The 12622-nt window shown below is 41.3% G+C and overlaps 1 protein-coding gene across 2 annotated transcripts in view; it reads left to right on the top strand.

Moving 5' to 3' along the window:
* Window positions 1-3088: 3088 nt before the first annotated feature.
* LOC141102366 (galectin-1-like) overlaps window positions 3089-12622 on the top strand; it is a 34409-nt gene continuing 24875 nt past the window's right edge. The window contains exons 1-4 of one of the 2 annotated variants that reach the window (XM_073591320.1): window positions 3089-3162; window positions 5665-5744; window positions 7457-7628; window positions 11145-11523. In XM_073591320.1, the coding sequence (XP_073447421.1) occupies window positions 3151-3162; window positions 5665-5744; window positions 7457-7628; window positions 11145-11285 (405 nt within the window). In that variant the 5' untranslated portion in view covers window positions 3089-3150 and the 3' untranslated portion in view covers window positions 11286-11523. Of the gene's footprint in view, window positions 3163-5664; window positions 5745-7456; window positions 7629-11144; window positions 11524-12622 lie in introns of those variants that run through there. The other variant, XM_073591321.1, reaches the window with a different exon arrangement.

A 12622-nucleotide genomic window follows, 5' to 3' on the forward strand; every position in this document is an offset into this window, starting at 1 on the left:
GTTGAAGCTGTTATAGCTGCAAAGGGTGGGCCAACTCAATATTGAACCCTACCGACTAAGACTGGGATGTCATTAAATTTCATATGTGTGTAAAGGCAGGCGTCCCAATACTTTTGACAATATAGTGTATAAGAAGAGTGTATTACCTTTCCTCTTAGGTGGAGACTAAAGTTAGAGGTAGATAGGACTATGGAGGTAGAATGCTGGGTTCATAAGTGTAAGGGGGGCTATGAAACATTCTATAAGACATGGGGGGTACATGGATCCAATACTCCTCACAGATGTCATTCAGAGAGATAGTATAGGATTCATGAAGGTCACTGTCACTCACCTATACTCCCCCATGGAAGGAACTATTTTCATGGGTTAAAATACTTTTCTTGTATATTATTATAACTATATTCCTCACTTTGTATTTATTTATTTTTGCATTTTCCACTTTCTATTTATTTATTGCTTGATTGATATTACATTTGCATTTACTTTGTAAAATCATACTGAGAAATCAATTAAAATAAGATATTATACAAAAAACTATTTCAAGGGAGGTTTTTTGCAAATGCACAAGATTGCCGTGCCGGTTATAGGTCAAAGGTATGGTAAAGACCCCCGGGGGGGGGAGGGGAATGTACAGAATGTTCTTGTGTGTGGCATGTTGCCTTTTTATAAGACTAAAATGAAATTTGACCATAAGCAATACAAGACGTATCTAATGATGATTGATGGACATGAAAGAAGTCTTCAGTGTTTATGTGACACTTGTTGAGAGACGTTATCTGTCACCAGGGACATTTCTGTACTGATGAGGAGAAAACACGATCCTCCTCCGATCCCCGGAGATTTCCCTGCGAGTCGTCCCGACCCGACTGAGGATAAAGACAGGTGAGGTCCTTCCCTTTCTCAGGAAAAATCTGCCCGTCTATTGCCAGCTTTACTCTCTTCCCACCCGTTATTTACCCCGAGATCTACAAGCCACCCATAGCCAGGTACACAGATGTCCCATGATGATCACAGCCATATGCACAGATATTCCAAGACACCCGGAGAACACTGAACCAATCACATCAGTCTCTGTACCAGAGGAGCTTACACTCTAATGTCCCCTCCCCCCACAGTCACACACTATTATTATTATACATGTATATAGCTCTGACATATACCGCAGTGTGTATTACCCCCCTGCTGTGAGGTAGGTTCTTGGCTCCTGAAGTGGCCATGGATTATATGGAGCGGCCGGTTCTGATGGCGGGTCGGAGTTCAGGTTTCCAACACCAGAACATCATCCATATTGCAGCAAGTCCAAACACAACATGACGGCCATGGGCAGCCCCATAGAGTTGTTTATTTGGCCCCTAAATAATATTGTACTTTTCTCAATATACAATCCATACAAAGATATATTCTACTATTTGTGAAGCCAATTCAGACTTTGTATCAGCAGTAACAGGAAGTTTTCATGGTGAATCTGTGTTCTGTTTCCAATGCTGCTTTATACATTGCCGTACTTCAATAGTCCGCCCAGTCTGCCCAGACAGTATAATCACCTGCTGACCTGGCACCATCCACAGGCAGCTTTCCTCATCAATAATGGAATGTCATTTTACTTCAGATAAGAACAGTACAGAGGATGTGTGTCCAGTCTTTAAAGTGTAAGAAGACAATGACTTTCCTGCACTGTGTCTCAGAGAAGAACTAACACTGACTGAGGGACTATGGTAGAAACAGGGAGTGTGTAGCTAAGACTACACTAACTAGCACTAAACAGGAGGGGAGGACACAGGGAGATAGCAAATCACATAACTAAAGAAGTTGTAGTTGCCCTAAACTACCACTAGATGTCAGCATACAACAGAACAGCAAACTGATACAGTTTAGTACAAGAGAAAAAATACATAGAGGTGAGACAGAAGAACAAACACAACACTACATGATATCAGCAAATATCATTTATTTCAATCGGCCCACATAATGCATGTAAATGTGCAAAAATCCAGCATGTCCCGCGTTCTACACTGCAGCACATAAACATGAAGAAGTCACATGGGGATGAAGGGGGATTCATGTTCATGTAGTGGAATGTATCTTCCTGCAGGACGAGTGTGACCGGCCATGAGGAGAGTTCTGGTGGTGAAGGAGTTAAGGGATAAAACATATCAGGAGAGACTGCAGGGACTTCATATGTACAGTCTGGAGGAAAGAAGGGAAAGGATGGACATGACCAGAACATTAAAATACATCAAGAGGGTGAATAAGGATCTGGAGGGCGGGATTTCCAATATGAAGCCAAGATGAAGAACACGGGACATGACCTCCAACTAACTGGAGGAAAGTTCCAAACTCATCTTAGAAAGGAATATTTTACTGAAAGGGTAGTTGATGCTCGGAATAGACCTCCAGCAGAGGTAGTGAGTCCATCAGCAGGAAATGGCTTCAAATATGATTGGGACAAACAAAGATCTAAACTCAGACAAAGAAGTTACCAAGGGATGTAGTGGTTGGTATCGGGATGTGAGGTGGGGGAAGGGAATGGAAATTGTTACTTTGGGGTCGGTTTACTAAAACTGGAGAGTAGAGAATCTGGTGCAGCTCTGCATAGAAACCAATCAGCTTCCAGGATTTTTTTGGCAAAGCTTAATTGAAGAAGCTGAAGTGAGAAGCTGATTGGCTCCCATGCACAGCTGCACCAGATTTTGCACTCTCCAGTTTTAGTAAATCTCCCCCTTTGTGTTGTAGAAATGACTTTGAGGATAGTCATCTTTTGCCCCCTTGCTGTTTGTGGTGAGTGGTGACATCCCAGCAGAGTGACGATGGACGCCCCATGCTCAGTCACACCGGATCCACATTTCATTCATTCTCTGTAATGAGCGCTTCTGGAACAATTCTCAGTCCAGGGAGCACTGGGCGGGGTGATCCCTCTGGGTGGGGTGATCCTTCTGGGCGGGGTTATCCCTCTGGGCGGGGTGATCCTTCTGGGCGGGGTTATCCCTCTGAGTGGGGTGATCCTTCTGGGCGGGGTGACTCCTCCCTCCTGACTGGCTCCGCCCTCAGAAGACCTCCTATATATGAAGAGGTAGAAGTGCAGCTGATCACAAGTTTGTCTGATAAGGGCAGCGCAGAATTACATTGTATATTTTTCCTCAAGGAAGCAGAATGGCAGCAAATGTGAGTATGAGCACCGATGGAAGCTGGAAATGGGTTGTGTAGGGAGTGGAGTGTTGCTGGGTGAGGGCAGTGATGCAAATAATGCGGCTGGTTGTGGTTGGTATATTGGTGTTGGGTGTAAGTCAGGATTTTAGTTCTTGTCCTTCCACTTATTTATATTTAGGGTGTGATGAATGTATTTTGATATCCTGACACAGAGCTGGGTCTACCTTCCTGGGTAGGAATATAATATATATATATATATAATATAAATTTGTATTCTATTCTGCTCTATTGTTTTTCTAGTCTATTCTTTTCTATACTGTTCTAATGTTTTCTATTCAAATTCATTCATTTTATACGAAATTTGAATTTTGGAAGATGTGTGTGTGTTAAAAAAAAAAAAAAAAATTATATATATATATATATATATATATATATATATATATATATTATATTATTATTCATTCTGTTCTATTGTTTTTGTATTATATTCTAATCTTTTCTATTTGAATTCATTCTATATGAAATTTGAATTTTGGAAGATGATATATATCATGACATATATATATATAATATATATGTTTTCTATGCTGGTCTATTGTTTTTCTATGCTATTATTCTCTATTATTTTATTCTAATCTTTTCTATTTGAATTTGAATTCATTCTATACGAAATTCGAATTTCGGAAAATGGTTATATAGAAATAGAATGAAATTGAATTCTAATAGAAAAGACTAGAATAGAAAAAACAATAGAACAGAATAGAAAAAAAATATATTATATATATATATATATATATATATATATATATATAATATTCTATTCGAATTTTACAAAATGGTTATATATAGTTTACTTTTTCCATTTCGGTCAAATTCTTTCGAATACTGGCAAATTTTTCGAATTTGAATACGAAACAAAATGAATCCCGAAATGAATGTATTGAATGCAACAAATTTATCTAAACAAATTTAGTTAAATAACGAATCAAAATGAAACAAAACGAAACACATTTTTTTATCTTGCACATGTCTATAATAGAAAATGTGTATATTGTCAAGTCATTGATCTGTCATTAGAAGACATTTGTGATCTGCTGGGGATGTCTGAGCTCCCTCCCCTCCCCCACACAAAGGATCCGACAAAGTGCTGCGACCCACGAAAATCCCAAATGTATCCTGAGTACAGTAACCGCATCCATGAGACGTCTCTTCTGTTTATCCCTTTCCCGCTGACCGTACGCACATCTGTGTACTCGGTTTTCCGGGGTTATACTGGGATGATGCCTGCAGCTGCAGGCATCATCCCAGTACGTTGCTTAGAGCGGGCGATCGGCTATCCGATTATAACAACCCATGTGGCTAAAATCCGCTCGGCTGTTATACCAGAGGAGCGGGAGGGGACATCCCACCCTCCCGCCGCCTCCCGCCGCTCTTACCGGGCCTCCCGTGCGATCGGGCAGCCCGGTGTCCAATCGGCCACCTTCATCGGCTGGGGGCGGGCTGGAATGAAGCTGTGGGTGGCTTCGTTCCAGCCTTCTCAATGTAAACGCGGAAGTGACGTCATGACGTCACTTCCCGTTTACTCGGCTGCCAATGGCGCCGGTTTTAAAAAAATACACAGTGTTCAGAAATGCCGTTTTCGGTGATCTGAATACTGTGAAGTGCAAAGGAGGATCGGGGGTCTTTTAGACCCCCGATCCCTCTATAAAGAGTACCTGTCACCACCTATTACTGTCACAAGGGATGTTTACATTCCTTGTGACAGCAATAAAATTAAAAAAAAATATGTTTTTTTAAACACAATTTACAAGTATAAAAAAAAAAAATAAAAAAAATAAAAATATTTTAAAGCGTCCCCGTCCCCGCGAGCTCGCACAGCGAAGAAACCGCATACGGAAGTCGCGCCCGCATATGTAAACGGTGTTCAAATCACACATGTGAGGTATCACCGCAATCGTCAGAGCGAGAGCAATAATTCTAGTCCTAGACCTCCTCTGTAACTCTAACCTGGTAACCGTAAAAAAAATTTAAAGCGTTGCCTATAAAAATTCATAGGGACCGTAGTTTGTCGCCATTCCACGAGTGCGTGCAATTTAAAGGGTGACATGTTTGGTATCTATTTACTCGGCGTAACATCATCTTTCACATTATACAACAAAATTGGGGTAACTTTATTGTTTGGATTTTTTAAAATTCATGAAAGTGTCCCTTTTCCAAAAATTTGTGTTTAAAACACTGCTACACAAATACCATGTGATATAAAATATTGCAACAATCTCCATTTTATTCTCTAGATTCTCTGCTAAAAAATATATATAATGTTTGGGAACTCTAAGTAATTTTCTAGCAAAAAATATGGATTTTAACTTGTAAACACCACATTTCAAAAATAGGCTTAGTCATGAAAGAGTTATATACAGAGTGTAATGATCACCCCCCTCTCTCTCTTTATACAGGGTGTAATGATCACCCCCCTCTCTTTATACAGGGTGTAATTCTCTCCTTTCTCCCATACAGATTTTAACCTTAAATAACTTTGTCGTCAAACCCGGTCACAGTGTGGAGGTGGAGGGATTCATTCCGAAGGACTGTAAAGTGTAGGTGAAGATTCTATCCTAGTTTTCTCATTATACAATATACATCTGCTCTCTGTATGATACAATATTTTGCCAAAAGTAGTAAAGTGTTCTCTGTGTACAATACATCCTACTGACCCCTCACTGGGAATTTGGGGTGTGTGGTCCCTCAAATACCCGACATCAGATTGTTTTGCTCACAGCAAATTTAGCTCAAACATTTTGTTCTTCTACATTGTGACAAAATGTCATCCAGGATAAAACTTGCTACATCTGATAAACCCGGGGATGGTCCTCTGTTGCCATTCCCTAGTGCTCCCCTCTCTGCAGCTCATTTCGTGCTACATTGCCGTGCCCTATTGGCCAATTTTTGGGTCTGGACCCTAAAGCATACTCTGGCCATTTGTTCAGAATGGGAGTGGCTTCCGCGGCTTCGCGCCAAGGGGTCCCTGCTCATATTGTCATGAAATTGGGTTGGTGGAGGTCGTCATGTTTCTCTAAGCATATCCCTGATCCACTGTTTGAGATGTCACAAGCTTTTGTCAATTTGGCCGGTTAATGAGTATTTAGTATGTAACAAATCTTTGTTAAGCTTCACCCTACTGTGTTTTATTTTTGCCCCCTTTTTAGGCATACTGACCACGGACCTCAGCACACCTCAAGTCAATGTTCTCTGTTTCTCTTTTCTTTTCCTATACTATCCATAGATAAGACTCCGAGTACAAGTGTAAGGCTGACCGCAGGTCCGCCTGTATTTGTAGGAGGAGTCAGGCCACATAAAGCCTGCCCTCTGTTGCCTCCTCCCCCTGATGGTTGTAGGCTCACATGTCCCACCCCCCATTCCCTTTTCTGTTACTTTTTACTTGTTACTTTTTTATTTCATACTTGGGTATGACCCCTTTTTGACATACTGACCACAGCACACCTCAGGTCAATGTTCTCTGTTTCTTTTTTCCTTTTCCTTCTTTTGTCCAAACATTGTTGTCTTACTCTCCCTATGGACCCCACTAAAGATGTCATCAAAATTTACAGCAGAAAGCACTTTGTCACTATCTCCTACCTAGTTAGAGCTCCAACACCCTTGGAATGGCAACGGAGTGAAAGGGTACAAATTAGTGACTTCTCAGCTCCTCCATCTCCCAGCAGTGACTCAACGACTCGGCTCCCCTTCCCAGCTTTACCTTGTTAGTTCAGCTCCCCTTCTCCCTCCAACAGATGGGACTTGGCATTCTCAGCAGTAGCTCAGCTCCCCCTGTTCCCTTTCTTAGAAGTTTCTCAGGTCACTCTGCTCCCTCAACAGTGATCACCCTTCTCTCTCAGTAGTAGGATAGAAGAGCTGAGACCAGACATGAATTACTTCATTGTGACACTTCAGGATGAATTGTTCCACAGTGGCTACAACTAGAAATGTCAGTGAGGGATTGTCTGAAAGCTTACTTACCGCTTGTTAAGAATATGTAAATGCTCGTATGTCCAGATCCAGGCTACAGGTTCACTTTAGGTATTTTTTTGGTTTGGGGACGTGTATTACCAGGACCCCATTTGTATAGAATTATTTTTATTTTTTTTAAAGCAAACCCTTTATGGCTTTAAGTCTCCAAAAACTCTATTATGAAAGATTAAAAGTGACAGAAGTACCTCTGGTACCCATGGGAGTACCACTGGTGAATGACTCCAGTACTATATCCAACAAGGTCAGCTGAGCAGAATAATTGCTGTTTCTGTCTTTTTAGGTTTGCCATAAACTTTGGAAAAGATGAAAATAATTTGGTGTTGCACTTTGCACCTCGATTTGACCACCTTGGATACAAGAACACGATAGCCCTGAACTCTATGGTGGACGGTGTCTGGGGAGAGGAGCAAAGGGAAAGCTTCTTCCCCTTCCAGGAGGGGACAGACACCACAGTAAGTCTATGCTGGGAGGGGCTGGCTAATATTGGATGGGGCAATGTGGCATCACTGTTAATATTGGACTTATATTTGAATATCTATCTCTGAATAATGCAGTAAGCAGCCAGTGATGGCTTCAGTGAAGGTTATATAGGCTTTGCTATGATGAGAACCTCCCACATGGGAAGGAATTTCATCATGCTGCCATTGTGTGCTATGATATACTGCCTAGCAAATTGTTGCTGTTGGTCAGATCACTGATTGTCAGAATTATTGGCTTACAAAAATGTCCACGTTTCATTTCTGTTTTGTGCATGTATGTGTGCTTGAAAATGTTATTTTGTGACATGATTAAAGGAAGAACAGGGGCAGCGGATCAGGAAATCCCTGACATGGAATGTCACTATAGAGTCTCCTGTAAAGGTTCAATCTGGGGAGTAGGAGACTGGTTGGGAGCTGAAGCTCATTGGCATGTTGTGGGTAGGTGGTTTTGCTGTGGTCGTCGCATCCCCAAAGCTTAACTCCTAGTTGAGCACCAAGCAAGGATCACATGAGAGGCCTACCACAGGGTGGGTTCTTTTGGACTGCTTTAGGCACCTACAACAGGATCCCTTTAGTACATGTGGGTACTTTTACTATTGTGCCCTGGAACAAGTCTGAGCCCGCCTTTGTTGAATACTCAACCTTGAGGTGGGCCTCTGCTTTTAGAGATGACTGTACACTTGCACCTTACCTGATCTCCACTTATCTCTCAGGTCCCCCATGACCAAGTACACCACCTCCTGTAATCTGCATTTAGGAGGGACATATGGAGCTCTGTCCACATCCACCCATCAAGTGTATCACAGCTACCTCACTCCCAGTAATGATATGGGGTCCTGCCATGCTAATGGCATGGACTCCAAGCATGCACTTCAATACCTGGATACAGGCTGGGAACCACTGAGCCTGTTCATGTTGCTATGGGAGATGGATCACGCATGGAGAGAGTGCTGACTCCTCCTGCAAGAGGCTATCCACCCTATCTCCAGCACACACATGACAGACTGCTTATATTTCCTTACCCTAGGTAACCCTTGCATCTTCACACCATCTTGTACTGATATTTTCGGAACTTAGTGACCTGAACCATGGGATGATGCTGGTTATTTGCATTACACCCTTTTAGGAAACTTCAGACCAGGTGGAAACAAGGTTCCAAAACTTTACTTGAGAGTAGGGCTGAAACAACTAATCGATTGACTATGAAATTAATCAATTACTATTTTCATAATCGATTAATTGGCCAGCTGATTAGTTGGCCTGCATATATGCATTATTTGTTTACATATCAGGAAATACAGTGCAGCACACATACAGCTCAGTACATCATCCATACATGTCAGTAAGTGCCTGAGAACTTGTGAATGTGTGAGGAGCCATGCGTCATGGGACATGTAGTCCTGGGCAGGAAGTGAGTGGTTCCAAAGGCAGAAGTTTCCTTTACCATGCTATTGGGGCACTCTATGCTGTACTTAATGCACAGCAAAAAGAAGTGTAGAAACAGATCAAAAGCAAACTGCATAGGTATGTACCGAGCCTTATGCTGGCCACATGGATCGATTTTTAGATGAGAATATTTATTTGAAAAATCTTTGTACATTCGCTGAATGAAAGAATGTTTGACATTTTCACTTGCTTCTAACATTCTGTTTCAAAACCAATGTAATTTCTGAACAAAAACCACATACACTGTCTGAAAATTCCTCTGACCAAGAAGTTTTCTATTTCTAAATTTTCTTGTCACTGTAGTTGAAAACGAACATCGATTTGACCCCACTAACGAATCCAAAAACGAACGAACGTTCTTAAAATTTTTTTTTTTTTTTTTTTAAGGAAGACAATGTTTTTGTATGCCCAGCATATAATATATTAAAGTTTTGTTTGAAAATCTGCAAAACAGTCAGATCTTCTTTTCTTTTTTTTTATTCAAAGAAGAAAAACAAATTGGAATCTGATAATGTTTACCAGATTAAACCTCCAATAGTATATACAGTATATCTCTTCTGTCTGTTATTCTCAGAGTGGATTAGAGTTTTTGCTCCATAACCATATAGTTGGTTATTTATATTTACCACTGTATAGAGATATTTAAGAATAAATTACCTTTTTTTAAACTTTACATATTAACTAAATTATACACCACACTTTTAAGGTTATTAATCGAAACAATAATCGGCCAACTAATTGATTATGAAAATAATCATTAGTTGCAGCCCTACCTGAGAGTGCAACTGCTTACAAAATCCAAATGCAAGAACCATTTCCTCCTATGGCCCTGGCTCGAGCTATGTGCTGCCCTGGCATACCTGCAAAGGTAGAGTCCATCAGTGGCACTCCAGTAGCTGGTGTCTTTGGGGAGGACCCCAAGTTTGTGATGAGCTTTACATCCCAGTAGTTGGAAGTAACCTTCTTCTGCTCCTCAAGGTTGCTGTCCTCCATCACTCTCCCTTATGGGCACAGAGCCTCTGTTGGGGAAACTCTGAGCTCTACCCACACAGTTGTCCCTAAAAGTTCTCTCGGGCCTATTAATTATTTCACAAATTATCATTTACCCCAAGTTACCATAGATGGGACCCCTGTCAAGTATACATATGAATTGGAGCCATGGCTGGGACAGTGGCAGATCGGGGCCCTTCAAGACAAACTTGTATTTGGGTCCCTGGAAAGGGGAGATTTTTAGTATAGACACAAGAATTAGATATTTTACTGACATTTTTTCAGTGATCTGCAGAAGACACAGTATTAAAAATAACCATGGCATAGCATGTCCATTGTTTTACAATAAATATCATGCCAGCCCCCTAGGACTGTCAAAATGTCAGCGGTGTCATGGTACTTCTGCACAGTTCTCACCCTTTTTTTTGTGTAGATGCTTTGTAGCTGACATGGCATAAAACAGCCTTTCAACCTTTTTGCCCAAGAGGAACCCTTGAAAAAAATGTTAAGATTTTGAACCCCTGCTACAACTAATTCATTGGTGGTCAGTAGGAAAAAAAATGTCCCTTACATTGGTGGCCAGTGGTAAGAATGCCCCACTTACTGGTCAAAATGCCACTCTTACAGGCAGCAAAAAGATCTTTGCCATGAAGCTGGTCCCACCAAGTGGTTTTGAGCCCTGAAGTATTTGGACACCATCAAATGGGAGGTTAATCAGCCACAGCTAAAGGAATCGAAGAAACCTCTGATGGAACCCTGAGTGAGACTGGAGAGTCACTGTATGCCAGCCAAACTGGCCAACAACTATTAATCTCCTGAGGCTTCAATTCTTCTAGGTGACAAATACACCATCCTCAAAAACATTGCAGCACAGAAGCACATCCTCCATTAACCATTTTCTGCCATATATAATATAATCTACATGCACGTTATCTTGTGTAAAGATTTTTGTTGAATTGAATGGTGTGGTGGTCTTTGTCTTTATTGCCAACACTCATATATATTTTTATTTTATAGTCCAGCACTATGACACTATGCTATCTTTTCTTACAGGCTTGCTTCAAGTTTGAGAAAGACAAGATCATCATAGAATTAAATCATCTAAAGCCTCTCACGTTTTTAGCCCGCTTTCCCGTAGAGGAGATCTCCTACTTGTCTGTGAGAGAACTCCAGGCCAAGTCCATCACCCTATAATGAAGAATCCTGCAGTAGAGGAGCCGCCTGTCCCACGTGTCCATACCCAGACTCTGTGACATGGCCATAGTGGCTGACAAAGAAAATATTCTTTAAGCCTGTCTTGTAAACCCCCCTCCAATCTCCATCCTTGCTGCTCATGTAGACATACATTGTGCTTTGCTCAGTTCATGTACTAGAAATGAATTTCATTCACATTTCAAATAAAATTCTAGGAGCTCTATTGTGTCTGATCAAACCAGTCATTTTATTTGGTGCTAAACTGACTTTGGATTGATTGCCGTAGTTGTAAATTGTTGCTTAGTGCATAGCGCACACAGTAACCAGCAGAGGGTGCTGATGCTACATTTTCTGCCCACATAGTCTGATTTCCAGTAAAAACTTTGATCCTTTTGCACTTTTTTTCTAGCTTCAGACAAAGCTGTATACAGAGTTATTCCAAGCTTTAACATAAATTTCAATAACCATTACATGCTGAAATTTCACAAAGTCCAAACTCTTTAAATACAGAGAGCAGCTGCATTGGATTTGCCCAGTACAGGCCGTGGTTGGGTATGGGCAGTGGATGTAGTAGTACCCCAGTATGGGCAGTGGATGTAGTAGTACCCCAGTATGGGCAGTGTTGGGGGTAGTAGTTACTGGAGCAGCTTTAGTCTCAGTGTAAGGGTAATACATTAGAAGACAAAAGATTAGGGGTAGTAGTAAAAACATAGTAAGAGTAATGGTAGCAGCACTGTAGTTTTATATACCCTCACTGTCCACTTTATTAGATACACCTGTTCAATTGTTTGGTAACACAAATTGCTAATCAACCAATCGCATGGCAGCAAGTCCATGCGTCTAGATGTGGTGAAGACAACTTGCTAAAGTTCAAACTGATCATTACAATGGGAAAGAAAGGGGATGTAAGTGACTTTGAACGTGGCCATGATTGTTGGTCCACTAAAAACTTTTTGATCTCCTATATATTTTAATCTTTTCAGGCTCCAGACTGAAAGCTGTATACAGTTATTCCAAGCTTTAACCATTACTGAAAAATGCATTTCACAAGGTCCAAGCTGGTTAAATACAGAAAGGGCAGTGGGTTTGCCCAGTACAAGCAGTGGTACGGTATGGGCAGTAGTTGTGGCAGTGAATGTAGTAGTACCCCAGTATGGGCAGTGTAGGTTGTAGGAGTTACTTTAGTCTCAGTGTAAGGGTAGTAGATTGGAAGGCAATAGATAAGGGCTTGCAGTAAAAACCTGGTAAGGGTAATGGTAGTGGTGTGTGTGTGTCCGATGCTCAAACTAGGGCCTAGGGGGCACAGCCGCTGACTTCCCCCCATTAGCCTGGCTGGG

The sequence above is a fragment of the Aquarana catesbeiana genome, linkage group LG07 (genome assembly GCF_042186555.1).
Source record: "Aquarana catesbeiana isolate 2022-GZ linkage group LG07, ASM4218655v1, whole genome shotgun sequence".
In the NCBI taxonomy this organism is placed as follows: Eukaryota; Metazoa; Chordata; class Amphibia; order Anura; family Ranidae; genus Aquarana; species Aquarana catesbeiana.